We start from the raw sequence: 17004 nt of genomic DNA on the forward strand, positions 1-17004 counted from the left end.
TAATAAAGATGGTCCTTAGTTATAGAGGTAAATTGTTTTCCTTATACATAGCTGCGATGACCTCTAAAATATGTTTATTGTATTAAAAAAATAATTTTGAATTTTGAACGAAATACGTCAACTCCTTCCCTTACCATAAAGGGGGTATAGTTTAGTAAAAAAGTGGAATATTTTTAGTTTTTTTAATATACACACTTCATTTATAATGTTATGCAAAAATCATAAGAATCTTTATTGTAACAATTAATATTATCTAAAAAAAAAGGGAATTAATAAATTTATGTAAAGGTGGCTATTTTTTTTTTATAAAATCAAAAAAAACCCTTAAAAATTAAAACTTCAGAAAAATTGATCGATTTTTAGTTTTTTAGATTTTTATTTATATCTTATATTTCTTATAAAAAGGTTATTAAATTTATTATTTGAGGTGTAATATAAATTAAAGTTAATAATTTATGTTAATAAAAAAAATATTGGGTATATAGTGAAACCTCTAAATACAGGACGCTGTTGGTAACTGAAATTTGGCCAGGTTTTATTAAACTAAAACTATAAATTAGAATAATTGTAGTTTTATATTAATCAAATACATACATCTAAAAATTAACATTTTTGAAAATAATACGTTCGTTTTGGTATCACAAATATAACTAAATACTACGACAGCGCATTTCACAACATTTTGTAAACGTGAAAATAATTCAACGACTGGATGGATAAGATATATAGATCTTATATAACCTATAGGTACTATATTGTATAATAATGTATGAAATAAAATATAACTTAACGGTGTAGACTTTTATTTAAGTATACCATTTATTCTTAATTTACGATAAAAATTATCGATTTCAAAAATTGAAACGTCATAAAAGTGTCCGTTATTTAGAGTGTATTTAGAGTATTTCCTATAGAAAAGTAATGAAAATGTTCTCGTTTCCGAAATAATGTCCGTTATTCGGAGGTGTTCGCTATTCAGAGTTGTTCGTTAAGGGAAGTTTCCCTGCATGTGGCGGCGGAGTTTATATCATTAGTCGTATTCAATTAACCAGGTTAGCGCAGGGGCGATAAGGAGCCGTTTATGTAGTTTTATATTTTTAACATGTATATATACGCCACATTCGTCAAGAGGAATTACGTCACCTTATACGTATATATATATATATATATACACACTTCTTAGTTAATTAAGTTTGCGCCGAAAATGCCGTTTATTCTTCGTTCGTGTGGCGGTACGGGGTGTTTTATTTAAGGGCGCGCGGGAGACGCTTCTTCTCAATTATTATTAAGCTCGGCAGTAATAATGATAAAACCTTCACGTCCGACACCCGCCCCGTGCCTCCACGACGCGACGACCTTTCGCCCGCAACTTTGGCGGAGACTCTGTGGGTTAATCAGATTAAAATGGACGGAACATGATGTTTCTGCGCGCGCGAGTCACCGGCTGTACGTTTGTGATCCGAGCGGCGCATTAGAAATAAGTTAAATAAAAATACCGCGCACGCTGAACGTCTATGTTATTGAATTATCGATGTTATACATTGTACTATCGTTATTATCATCGTCATTGTCTCGGCATCGTTTTCAAAGCACACACGTGTACGTAATTATGTTTAAACGCACGCGCACGAGACACGGGAAAAATACTATAGATGCACGCGTATTGTACGTGCAAAACAGTTGAGTGCGTGTGAGATGACTTGTTCTTCGTAACCGGTAACAGTCGCATTACGGGGGTTTCATTCTCAATTTTGAACGCTGAATATCGGTGGTGTGAAATTATTGTATTTCAAGTGCACCGATACCTGCAGGTGTTCGAGCTATGTTGCGTTCCGGGAAGAATTTGAATTCTTGAGTTGGTTCCAAATGGTTTCTTCGTTTGATGAATTGTATTCCAAAAACGCCTATATGCAATTTTTTCCGCGGTTTTTTGTTGCCGTGATATTTTAAAACGCTGTTTGTTCATGGAAAAGTTACCTAATATATGGGCAACATCATGTTTTATTATAAATTATTTTTACGTTTAATTTCAATTTCGGTTTTAAAATAAGCTAAACACATGCTCAGTTATTAAATACCAGCCACGTTAGATAAATATAATTTAAATTTTAGTTTAAAAAATTCATATAGTTGAAGAAAAAAACTGGCTCACCATGTTTAAATTAAAAATATCCGTCACATACTTGATACGACTTCTCTTTTACATAAATCCTTACACATCGTATTCATGTATTTATGTTTTAAAATGGTGTAGATACTATTATATAATATATGTACTTCTGTAAATCAACATAGTTCGGTCAAATTGTATTATAAAAATATTGTGTCATAACGAAGATTTCGATATTTCGGTGTTTTCAAACATAACACATAATAATTATCTTGAGATAACTACCTCAATATCCTATATGTACGAGTAAAATTATTTTATATTTTATCGATGATTAAAGATTTTAAATAATTATATTTATGTTATTTTATGTTTGTATTATAATTATTTTACGTATGTATTATTCTTGTAATTGTATACCGCGCAAATACTTCCTATGAAGAATGGAAATTAACTTTTGTGATGAAAATTACGAATGGTTTATGTGAATGGAGAACGCGATGTTTCCGTGCTTTCACATGTCGCACTAACTAGAGTGGTACGTTAGAAGTTTAAGATCAAAAGTTAAACAAAAATACTGTGTGCACGCACAGTTAAAACTCTACAACGATATTATATTATTATAACCGTTATTATCTTTTTTCGTTTTTTAGACGTGGATAAAAAATGGTACACTTTAAGTTTATAATGTATTACAGAAAATACTGGTTTTTCCTAAGTAATTTTTTTTACTCTATTTTCTACATCATTATTATTGTTAATTCATATTTTGTGGTTAACATTTTTTATAGTTAAGAATTATAAAATACTGTAAAAAAAAAATATCTCTTGAATATATTAAAAAAATTTATAAATATCTATATAATTTATGTGATAAATTTAATATTACTTTTTTTAAATCGTTTTTATAAGAATTTTACTTTTATTGTTGCATTACGTGCGCTTATAATTTTGTTTATTTGATATAAACAAAAGTGCGTATTGTGCACGGAATAGTATAGCCCTCAAATATTTTCTATTTATTTTAAAAATAAGTTTATAATATGCGATAGATACAAATTTCTTGTTCGAAAAATTTAATTTTTCTTCGATTTAAGTGTTTGTACACTTCGCAAAAATGTAATTGCGAACGGAATGAAATCAAATAAAATAAGCACTTTACGATATTTTTTTTTATCTCAAAGCCTCGGCTTAATAAATGTCGGAATAAAATGTAACATTTTACATCATAAAATATTTTAATACTAAATTAATAAATATTGTTTTATATTACTTGTTAGATAGTACTACTACATAGTAGAGTTAAAACACACGACTGTATTTTATATTTATATATGAAAAAACGTTACCCTTCAAATTTGAAATTATATGATATTAATATTATTTTACATTATATATCAATACACTTATATGGTTGTTAGTTTACTTAAAAAAGAAAAAATATTACACATTATACATCTAATAAGTTTGGGAATAGTATCCAGACTTAAAAGTATAAAGAAAGCGCGGTGAGTTTCGATTTTAAATTACTTAGTACTTGAAGTCTTTGGTATATGTAGAGATTTGATTGTGACATGGCAAGTTTTTTCTCATTCAAAACCATGAAATAAGCAAATCAAAATTTCATATGATAATAAAATGTTATGAATAATTAATATTGATAATTTGATCAATTAATTATTTATTACTTTTTAATTTTATTCATAATTTTATTATATTACATTAATAACTAAGGATCAACTTTAATAAATTATATTTATGTCAAATAAAATATTTTAAATGTCAATTTTCGAATTCAATAATAACTTTTGACGTATATTTATTCGCAATTCCAATTTTATAATTAAACTATTTCACTACCGATTAAAAAGCGTTATATATGTTCATTCAGATAATCTTGTTGACAACATATTCTCAAATTTTATCTTTTATTTTTAACTATCCTTTTTCCTGGACGCCGAGTTAACCAAATAGACTTAGTAGATATTATTGTAGCTGGAAGATGAAACAAATGTTTGAATATATATTATCAGAGGCATATTTTCAAATTTTTTAGGGAGGATTTAAATTTTTTCTAAATAATAATTGATTTTATAATGTTATAAAAATTACATATAAGGTATGAATTATTAATTATATTATTATATAATTATTATAAATAAAAATTAAGAGTTATTTATAATTAAATAAGGTAAACAATTTTTTTTTTTTTTTTTGTAGCCAGTTTATCAACAATTTCTTCAGTTGCTATTAAGTGGTTTGTGATCCCCCCCTCTAATTTACAATTAAATTTCTGGTTTATATACGTCTTCATAAAACTGAAGTCAAATTACATAGCTGCTAAAAATTTACTTTCAATGTAATTGTGATATGTTTATATTTATATTCACAGAGAAATAATCAATTAAGCTATACATTCAATAATACATATATTATTATTTTTGTTCTATTTAACAATAACAAGTAAACAATTTAAACTCAATTAAAAACAATATTTGTGTAACTTGTAATTTAAAATGTAATACTTATTATGTATTCTAAATGCATTTTTCAAAAAAAGTATTTTAAAAGTATTAATATAGGCGTATACGTCTCCTTATTTGTTTTAAACTTTACTCGTGACAAGTATTTTGAATTACGCAAATGTAAAGCATAACAATCATTTAAAATGTAAACGAATATAAGAATTTAATTATAAATACATGCAGGTACATTTATGCTTGTCTAAATTTATAAAATCGCTTTGTTTTCGTGCGATGTACAATAGATTAAAAAAAGTTCGAATCTTTTTCGAAAAATTATCCATAACATTGAAGTATAGATTCAGTGTAAAATTATTCTTACGTTGATAATATACATACAGTTTAGTAAGTTAATTTTTCTATGTCTCAACAATTATCTGTTAATATTGAGTAAAATTATATATTTTATAAATTTAGAATGTTTTTAAAGTGTTCTAATATTTTCTGAATTCTGAATGCTAAATTAAAGTGTTGGCAGTACAGAAAATTACGAAAAATACACATTTTAAAATTTCTTAGCGTGTTTACAAGACGTTTGTTAATCTGTATAATATATAAATAATACTAGAAGTATTAACTAAGCCCGGCTTTTTTAGAGATTCAAAGCTTTATCATTATGAATATACGTTTGCTACGAACACGAAATGTGTGCACAGAAATCAGCTACAGTTAAGGAATTAGTATTCGAAGTTAAATTACGTAACGTATAATAAGTATTGATGTAATTGTTAAATGCGGTCAGACCTTTCATCGTCCGGTTGAATTGATCGTCTTAGCAGTAGTTATCAAGCGTTAACTTTAAGAACTAGACCCAACGATTTAAAAATCGAAAAATGCGATTGCGATGATCATTTTAAATTTTCGTAAAACAGGTTCACATATGAAACGCATTTCGATTCCCACTCTCGTATCCAACACTCCAACCAATTGCAGTTAAAGAAATGGAAAAATTCGGAAAACCGTTTGAATCATATTTGTGTCAGAAACGCGATTAGAAGAGTGGCAGGCACATCCGATCGCCCTGCACAGCTTCGTAATCAGCCACGCGCCTACGTCCTCCATCAAGGGATCGTCTGGAAAACACACCACCGCGTATATCAGGTATAGGCTACTGGCGGCCTGCATACTTTTTTTTTATCTGACCCTTGCTATATTTTAAATTACTTCTTAACATTTCAACGTTTATCGGTATTTCGTTTTATCGCATAGATCGTAAAACGAAAACACTATATTTTCCCTAGTACTGAACTGCAGCTACTTCATTAAACGTCTAAATATGATGTATATCCGTATTGGCATAGCTAACATAGCTAATAAGTATTGGGTAAGTATTGTATTGGTTCGGTCGTAAAATAAAATTATATAAAACAAACGCTATTTGTCAATTTTAACGACTTTTTTTTTTTTTAATTTTTGCTTTCCGCTTAACCGACCCGCCAGGTTTTAAAGTTCTACGAACCGGCCCTATAGTTACTTTACCCTCCCTGGCGCGTACGAACCGGGCGGGCCAGCAGTGGCGTCGTGGATGTACGTTCCAGCGAGGGTTGCTCTCGGTCAAATCGCGGCGGCACTCACCCGGGAATGGTTTCCGTCGACGAAGAACTGCGCTTGTGTCCTCGTAGCTCCGGTCGTTACGCTGGGCGCCATGAACGCATCCAGTACGGTCTCCTCGCCTCCTCCGCCGTCGTCTAGTTTGTCGCTGCGACCGGTCTTGGCGAACATACGAACACCCTCCGATGCGGGCGCGCCTTCCCGGAACATCGTGTAACCTCTGGAATGCGATCTACCTGCAAGAATCAATCGTTCGTTTCAATTATTCATCAATAAATAATAATAATTATAATAACGATCGATAAAGCCAACAAAACTTATTCTCGTTATTTTTGCTTTTTTTCCCTCCATTATTACACGTCGAATACGGTTTTCGTGAAACCACCCACTTGGACTACCGAAAAAAGTATAAAGTTATCCAGTCAAGTTGCCGTCGCCAAACGGTCGTAATTGTTTACTAATCGACAACAATTGATCGCAATCATTCAGATCAACGTGCTTATAGTCGTTGCACTAATCAATGACTTATCAATAAAACGGTAACGACCAATTTTATTTTTTACTGATTTGCCTTTCCGAAAACTTGTTCATTTACTTATATCGATATAAAATAAAACGAGCGAGTCGGTCAACATTCATTAAGTTCCTCGGATTATTTCTAATTAATATGTATTATTATCATAAAATAATGTGTATCGGTTCTCTTTTCTAACTTATCGAAATACACTGTATCCAATAACGGAATCCGTTATCGGAGTAGATACGATTTTTTTTTACCAAAATTCTCTTTTAGGCACAGTTATCAAAAATTAATATGTTGATAGCATACATAATCGTGTGTTATTATAACTAATTATTATAAGACATTTTGTAAAATAATCTAACAGCAATTTTCTTAAGTATTACACTAAAACTAATATTCATACCTCCAAATATTTAAATACTCAATCATCAATCATTATTTCCAATACGACATTCATTAACATCAACATTCTTTTTTTTTTTAAATCAAAATGTATGGTTTGATGTTGGTATGAAAATAATTGATTTAAATTTTTTTTTTCCAACACTATAAACCTCCATAAAAGGCGCATAAAACACATTTATGTTATAGACTTATAAACAGCGTAACACTTAAATATTTTTTAATGTACATTCTAAAACTTGTTAGTACACAGAGTATGACGTAGCGTACATGCAAATATATAGTTACCGATTACCAATACTATGTGGCCATAAGCGTGTACACGGGGTAGTTAGGGTAGGCACTTGACTACTATGTGAACCTTCCCTTCCTCACCAAAATATTCAATATTATCACAATAATAAATAACCATATTATGTTCAACCACTTCGAAATGTCCGTAAATGGTAAATACTCGTATAAGAATATTGGAAAAATATATTTAGTTAAATTAATTTACCCCATTCAAATTTGTTGTTAATATTAAATGATAATAATGTGTTACGTATGACCTGCTAGTAATATCTACGGACGCTTATGTATGCGACAACGGAGGCGAACGACTGCAATTGAAAGCGCGTGAAACAATATTGATAGTGATATCACAATCAATAATGTACCGTCGAATAAAAATAATTGAACTGGGTTTGGGATCGCAATTTATGTCAAACATGAACGCGTAATGGCATATATTAAATATGTAAACGTGCTGGTATTCTGCTACTTCACAATAAATGAAATAGAATGGAGATTGATGGCACGTTCTCTATGTCTTGTCGTCTTAGTTATTGCTTTCCAATGTCCGCTGATTGATAAATATACATTATGAGTCAGATTACGTTAAAAACTGTATTTTAGAATGAGACATGGGTTGAAGGTATAACCGGGAGAGGGGCGAAAGCGCAATTAAACAGTCACTGAATACATTTATTTTAAACTAATAATTTTTCAACGAATTTTATAATATAGATAAAAACGCAGAGTTTCATAAAATATTAGTTGGTGAATTTTTTCCGGTTATAGGCATATGGAAAATTGCCATTCCACATAAAATTACTAGGCTATGAAAAAAATAACAACATATACATTTTTTAATAATATTTTTGAGACTGAACGAAGCGATGCTTTTGTACAACACGATGTCTGCTTATTTTTAGAAAAAAGTTTTTAGGAAATAAAACACAGAACGATTTTCATGCATAACCTTTACGTAGATTGTAAATAGAATACACAGTTAGTTGCGTTTGAAAGGAATCATTTTTCCTCTATACAGCGGTAGATCTTCAGATTACTGTTAAACTTCGTAACGTAACACGACGATGGAACGTAAGGGAAACTAAAATTTTCCTGGGCGGATGATTTTGGTTTTGAGTAATATTGTGCCGTTTTTATACTACGTTAATACAGCATAGTAGACATTTTAAATAATAATACACAACTATGATGTTCTGCGCCAACGCGTGTCGGACAAAATAATTTTATTAACAAATTACTATTTACTCATATTACACTTCACATGTTACAATAACGGGTAAACGTTATAAAATCAGCTGATAATTTAAAAAGTTTCAACAACTACTACTTAAAAATGTTACGTGCGTGGTCCTTAATATATATGCTACCTAAAAGAAAAATGAAACAAAACTGACTAATGGTCACTGAATGCTTATTTTGCTACAAAAACAATAATCATCTAAAGTAGTTTCGTCTAATGAATGAAAAGAAGTACATAATTTTTTTAGTAAAAATCAACGGGTCATAAAAAAACAAGATTCAAATAAGTATACATTTAAAAACTAATTATAAAATAAATTATTATGTTATAAAAAAATTATGAAAAAAAAAAAAAAAAAAACTGTAAAAATTAGCTAATTATCTCAGTTATGTATTTTCGTCTGGAAATTTTCTATGAAAATACAATTGCTCTATATTGGTTCTCATAAATAATATTTATCAATAATATTGTTCCTATATTTTTTCAGTAAGTATTTTTATTATTTTTACTATATTTAATATTTATTACATGTGATATATCCAGTTGTTTTTGAGTAATCAGTAACATAACGTTCACGTTTGATTTATATTCTAAGATTTATAAGTTATTTTATTTTTAGTAGAATCACGTAAATTCTACCCTAAAATCGTACTCTTATACTAGAAAATTAAATCCCATAGACCAGTCTTTCACTAAATTCCTCGATCTAAACTTAGACATAAATACATTATACGTGACTTATAAGCAGGGAGGGGTTTAATGGTGCTTAGAACTGTCGATAATTTTCTGCACCCGCAGAATCGGTATTACAGCTAGTAGATACACGATTTAAACTAAAACTCTCAATACACGTGTCAAATTCAAAATAATAACGTATAACCTTATCTGAATTCTATATAAATAATATTTTACTAAAACATCAACTACTTAACACAAAATTACTAATTTTGATATATATTTTGGATAAATATGTATTTCATGTGACACCTATATTAAGAGCTTAAGTATAAGCATGTTCAATAGATTTTATCTTTAGAATTTCACGTAAAACAAAAAAAAATTAAACCAAGGAAGTTCTTCTTATGAAATGTATATTCACCTACGGTATTATTAAGAGCCTGCACTCCTGGTACTGACATTACACTGTCACTGTACATTGTCTTCATTATCTTAGAATTTTCGATCTATCGAATTTTTTATTTTTATTTCTTTTCTTCAGTCTCCAGTTTTCTAGTAAGCAGTGTAATCATATTTATTGTGTTTACTGGCATAAATAACGTGAATAATTTTTTTTTTTTTTGTAACGAAATGCTGCTACAGTAAGTGACGACGACAACCGTATTTTCATTTTCACGAAGATATGAAGGGGAGAGGGTGGTGCAATGGACGTTTTGTTCGCATAGCGTTTTACCTGAATTGATTAAGTTAAAACCAGTGTTGCAGGTCATTGCATTTTTTAATTAGAACTCTTTAGTCTCCTTATCGTATACAGAACTTGGGTATAGGAGATAAAAAAAAAAGGCCGGAAAAGTGATTTTTTTTTTTTATCATTGTTAGCTTCGGATTCAGAATTTAGTAGCATTAAAAGGGTCAGTTCCCGCGTACATGTATGTATATATATATATATATATATACTCGTGTATTATTATACGTAGGCCTTTCAAACGTATATAGCATGTCGGAATGGACTTTAGTCAGACAAAAGGGACAAAGGATCTCTCGCCTATGATCATTAAGTTGTACGGTGTCGTTGTTGCGGTGTCCCACAATATTGTGGATATTTTAATCAAACCGATCAATTTTAGTCTTACAGTGCAATTGTTAAAACGCATAAAATCGTGTTTCCACAGCATTTTCATTTTATTTCCGATTCAAGTATTTTTATATGTTCGCTGGATAAAAATACATGGTTTTTTCTTCGACATTTATAACGAATCACTACATATTATAATATTAGAGGTGCCCGTGTTGGCTATGGAGTAAATTATATAACATTTATGTACATGTATCACATGGTGTGACACAATATATGTACGTATTATCTTAAATTATATAGTGCATTGTAAAACACAATTCAACGAATTCTGTAAAAAACATGAACGTCACGTTTGAAAAATTATTCCATCGCAGAATAATATCAACAAGTTTGTGTAAATATTACACCAAACATAAGCGCATATGATAATAATATATTCGACTAATAAGTTATTTATTTTTTTTTTCGTTCCCGTGACTTCATGCATATAGAGGTGATTACATGCAAGACTTTGTTGCCATTAATTTCACCTTTCTCCGTATTATAACTTTGTAAAAAAATTAATTTCACACGTTGATACTTATCCTATTCCGTCACACCTCTAAATACGAGTAGTAGCTATTTGCTTGACAAATACGTATGTGTATCATTTAATACTTTACAGTCACCGTAGTGTAATATAGTTATACTGGATACGTTGACAAAACACAAAACATCATACTATCGCGATGTTGTAATTACGGTGTAGTCAGAGGGTATATATTCTTTATTTGATTTTGAAGAAAATACTTGGAATAACTTTACCTGATCAAAAGTTATTAGTGAGCAGATAAATATTTTAACTATGAATTGTTTACATAATTTCAGTAATACTATATAGTTTTATTCTTATTTAATATAAATAAAAATAAAATTTGAAATCGGTTGAATTTTGAATGAATGAGAGCATTTTATATTTTAAAAAAATTTAGCAAATTGTAAGATTGTATGGTTTCTAAACTTTTAAATAGATAGTTAATAATATTATATTAGGTAATAAAGTGCAATAATATTACACAATAATATTTTTTGTAATATTTTTGTTTTTTGCTGATTGTTTTTGAGCTCTCATTCATTTAAAATATAAACGATTTCAATTTATTTTTCTCTGAGTAACTTATAAGTAATTCTACAAAGTGGATATTTTCGAAATTTTTGGCGGTTTTGAATTTTGAATTTTTCTTAACCAAGGTAAAAAATGGGCTATAAGTTACATATTATGTTAAAAAAACGGAACTTCAATAGTTGCATTATATTAGGAGTAATAACTACTGACTTTCCAATTAATTAACATACTGTATATATATTTAGTTTCATTATTATATTCTTTGTCCATTTTTGTACCGTTAATTTATAACTTACTAAACTTTACAAAACCATCAAAAGCAAATAATATGTAAAAAACAAACATAAGCATATTAAAAAATCGTCATTATTGTAAAAACATAAATTATTTTTATAACACAAAACCAAAATTAAGGGGATTATAAATATGTTGAAAAATTCGTCAATAAATATTATTTCTATAAATATTCATGAAAGTCAATTCGGTAGTTAGTTGGACTTGTTAAGAAATATTTAATAAATAAGTTTTCAGTTCCTTTAAAGTTGAAAAGGAACAGAGTGCTTTTTCGATCGTCACAGTCGACTGTTATCATGATTGCAACAGGCAAAGTATAACTACAAGTCTCAATAGGTACTTAACTATTAGATAAAATCATTAGAAATCCTGTATTTTGCCATTAAGTTATCAAGATTCAATTTCAACATCAAACATTTGATAATAAATGTTAGTAAAAAAAAAACAATTAATTTCACGTTATTGAAATCCGTAGTACTATAGAGCAATGTTTTTCGAGATTAATGATTGTAAAGTGGACATATAAAATCATTGTGTAGAAAACCATTTGTCTAGTCCAGTGTTTTCTAATCTGGGGGATGTAAACACAGTGCTGGGAGGAGGCACATCACGAAGTAAATAAATTATAATTATTAATAAAATATTAATTATAGTAGAATAATAAAAATAAAAAAAATTAAAAAAATTAATAATAGTATAATGATTGTATAGTTTATTTGAAAAGTATTAAAAATTACAAAAAGGTAATCAAATGTTTCAAAATAATGGTACAAATATATTAAGTTTTGTAGTGTACTGTTCTGGGGAACCACCTAACAAAACCAAAATCCCTAGTTTTCTGATCGGCCTACGATTTATTTATCTTTTACACAACTGTGGAATTATATATAGTTAAGTGAAATATAAAAATACATAAATAAAAGTTCTTACGACATTACTTGTTATACTCTATGCTCACCAATGAAGTTATAATTTATTGTAAATTATTTTTTACGAGGCGAAGTGGGTCAAATCCCCTCCCTTATATATGCGCTTTCTGGTGTACAATTGAACCGATTAATTTCAATGATTAGTCAATTATAATTATAAAATTTATTCTGCTAATCTGGGATATATTGATACAATGGAGATAAATGAGAGTTTCAAAATGAATGCAGGAACAACAATAAAACTATATTGATGAGTTCTAATCCATCATAAATATTTTGTTTTATAAAAATAAAAATTCTTCTCACATATTTAACATGATGATTTGAATAAGACGGGAAAAATTGTACATAAATAATTTATTTCAATTCTTTGCAACATTTTTATTTCGACATTTAAATTCTAGTTGATGTTTGATGAAAATGTGTAATAAATAATATATGTGCAAAAACTTCCATCTATAAAAATCAGTATTTTCAGAAATACGATTAAAAATTACAATTGAATCAGTTATTTCAAAAAGGCTATTTCTCCACACATTTTCAAAACTAGTTTCATGTGATGGATGTGTTTAACTAGTAATAATGCATATTTCCTGTGAGACCGCTATTTTATAGTTTGTTTTTTATAAGGAAATTAAATAATTCAAAAGTTTTTCAATTTTTATCTAAATTTAATTTTAATCTCCAAAAACATTTTTTTACGTTTCCTGACAATTTTCATTTTATAGAGATATAGGTTTTTCGGAATAACCGATTCAAGTATGTATCATGAATTTTAAATAAAAATGACAGCTCCAATAATTAGATTAGATTAATAATATAATAAAAACAGTTATTTAAAGTTTAAAATCATTATTTTCATTGATTTAACAACATATAATATAATGAGACTGAATAAGAATATGTCTTTTTTTGTCCCCAGATCCAAATGGACGTTTTTGGTTACGAATGTATCTATAATATACCTATTAGAATGACCCTTATTTATGAACTTTCAAATTTTTAATTTCTCACCCTCCCAATTTTTTCATTACCATACGAAAGTTATGTGGGTAAAATTTGGTGATGATTAATAATCCCCTTCAGGTTCCACAAGAGGGTTAAATATTCACAAAATAGGGTAGTTTTAAGGTTATTCTGATTTAATTCATTATATATTACATTTAACATAAAATTGTATAGAACTTAAATTGTAGATTCAGGTATTATCTATAAAAAATTTTAAGACAAAATTTATCGTAAATCTATTATTTACTGTGAAAATTAGAATAAAATAAAAATTATTACTTTTTTCTGAAAAAAAAAAAAAAAGAAATTTTCCATGTATTCTCTATACGATTGCTTTTACGATAACACACTTACAAATCTTCAAAGATGAAATAAAGTAAAATTGTTTATTACTTATGTATTAATGTTAATTTTACAATTATATTTGTGTAAAAACCGTCCGCGCGTCCGCTCGAAGTTTAAATTATAACTTATCTATATTTGTATATTTCTTATTGAGCTTTTCTTATTCAGTTATAACACACTGTCACATCGTGCATTATTGTCTGTTTATGTACTGTTCATTGTTCAATGTTCATAAATCGCGATACCGTATAGCATTTATGCTTTACATTATTTTATTTACGAATAATATTTTGAAAAAATATTATTTTAATTTATTCTATAAATTAATATTGAATATTTATTATAAAATGGCTTCATCGTCATCACATGTTATTCTACGTAGGCATGATGAAGTATATTTAGTTGGAAATGTGGACAACCAAATCGTTGGCAGTAAATTACCATCTACCAAACAAGTTTTGACTGTGGTATTTTATAATTTGAGACATGTAAAATCGAATTTTCGGGAAAGTGCAAGATTGGTATTTAAAGAAATAGTACTATTTTGGCAAAAAGCGAGAATACCAGTTCGAGATGAACAGCATTGTATTTTAAAATTGGAAAAATTATATCAAAACTTACGAGAGTTACAAAAATCGGCCAAAAGAGCATCAGAAAAAAATACTAAAAATGTAAATGAGTTCAAGGAAAAATTAAATAACTTATTTGATGTATCTCATTCAAATGCATTAAATATGATGAAAATAGGTATTATCTATAATGCGAGAAAAATTTGAGAATATCGATTTTGAATATTTCAAACATTGCTTATAGATTTTCCTTTTTAACTTATTGTAATAATTAATCGTATTAATTCGCTATAAAGCTGAAACTAATTTGTGATTACTTAATTGCAAATTGTATTTTAAAATATTAATGTATTTGGATAAATACATAGTATGTATATTATGTTTACATACGTATACCGTATTAACAGTAGAATTAAAATAATCGAATGTATAAAGAAAAAAAATAAGTACTTAACATACTATAACGTATGTTGACATGAACTACGACAGAATATTAAAAGTGTACAAGCATTTTCACTCGTATGCAATTATAAATTAATTTCACATAAAATATAATATTATATTAATTTTGTGATGACACATTTGGTCGTATTGTGAGCAACTAGTATACGCCGTCTGTGTATTTTATATATTATATGCTGTAGTATTATACTTTATTACGAATAATATTATCTATATTATTATTATTATTATCATTATTTACGGATATAGTAATGCACGTAAACATTTTGTTTATTATTAACCTTTTTGAAAGTGGTAGGTATAAAAAATTCATTAATAGATGATAAAAAAATTATCCTTTTTTTAGTTCTATAAAAATGTATACATAGAAGCGCATTTATACTACACGTTTATACATAATTTTAAAGTAAACTAGATATCTAGGTTGGAAATTATTCTGTTGCGATATGAATGTAGGAGGTATACAATATATATATATAAATTTTTAAGTTTTAGAAATTTCCATTTATATACATGTAAGACTAAAATAATAAAGATTTGCCGTGTAGTTAAAAAGAATAATTCGATAGATCGATGTAGGAATAGAAACATATCAATTTACATAGATAAATTAAAATCTAGTGATGATTTAGACGAATAGGCAAATTAATAAGTCGTAAATATTCAAAAATTCAATTTGAACGAAACTTTTGTTGTCATAAGTACTGTAACCGCGGCTTAGAGTAATGAATCTGTGTACCAAGTATTTCGTCCAGGAGTATCAATCAAAAATATAATTTTTTAAAGTTTAGTGAATGTATACTATTTATCTGGAAAATTTGTAGTTCTATAATATCAAATAAAATCGATCTTTTTCTCAATTCGATTAAATACAGTTTAAGGCCATAGCTAGCAAAATATTTTTATTTTTTTTGAGGGGAAGGGGTTGGAGTACAAATATGTTTTTTGACTAGCAAATTTTAAAATTTCAAATCCAGTAGATATTTAAAATCATTCAATTTTACGAAAACATTTAAGAGGGGATGAACCCTTTATCCCAACCTCAAGCTACAGTCTTGTCACAGCCGGTTATCCATCTTAAAACCTAAACATTGTACAACCTTGTGATACACATAGTCCTGCGACCAATACTGTTCGTCCATGGTTAAAAATATAGTGGGATGTAAAAACTGTTTAGTCGGGTGTACTTTTGATGTAACACAGTGGCGTAGCCAAGGGGGGGGCTAAGTGGGCTATAGCCTCCCTCATGGGTCGTGTTTATATGTATAATGTATCTTGACTATTTAATAGAAACAATGCTTGTTTTAATCAAAGGCTTATTGATGTTATGCCACTTGAAGGACTTATTCCGACCAATTTAAATATGTATGACGATAAAAATATTATAAAAGCTGCTAAAATATATGTCCAAGATCTCCATGATGATACCTTATCTACAATCAGGGCTGATCTGTTCATATGGAGGCAACAATGGAGTCAAAATACTATTCCGAAACCGAATTCTGCTCTTGATTCACTCTCTCATCGCACCAATCTTCGACCTAACATTAAAATACATTTACAATTATTCGCAACGTTACCAGTTACCTCTTTCACTCTGGAAAGAACGTTTTCAGCTCTAAATCGCTTAAAATTTTTCTTAAGAAGTACCATGTCGAAAAACAGACTAAATGGGTTAGCTATAGCTAATATAAATAAAAAAGAGCAATTCCATGAAAGTGAAATAATAACTGAATTTGTCAGAAATTCGCCTAAGAGAATGCAGCTGTCAGAGTGGAACAAGTGACTGAACACTGAAACCAAAATTATTATTATTATTATAAATTATATATTAATAAATATTTTTAAAACTATACTAAAATGCTTGAATTACGTTTAGAAACTTGGTGGTAGA

The 17004-nt window shown here is 28.4% G+C and overlaps 1 protein-coding gene across 1 annotated transcript in view; it reads right to left on the reverse strand.

The window, feature by feature from the left end:
- Positions 1 to 17004, reverse strand: part of LOC112680545 (spondin-2) — a 132248-nt gene that overhangs the window by 15657 nt on the left and 99587 nt on the right. The window contains exon 2 of the mRNA XM_025550666.1: positions 6208 to 6419. Coding sequence (XP_025406451.1) covers positions 6208 to 6419 — 212 coding nt within the window. The remainder of the gene's footprint in view (positions 1 to 6207; positions 6420 to 17004) is intronic.

Source organism: Sipha flava, unplaced genomic scaffold (genome assembly GCF_003268045.1).
Source record: "Sipha flava isolate LNK unplaced genomic scaffold, YSA_version1 177_pilon_pilon, whole genome shotgun sequence".
Lineage (NCBI taxonomy): Eukaryota > Metazoa > Arthropoda > Insecta > Hemiptera > Aphididae > Sipha > Sipha flava.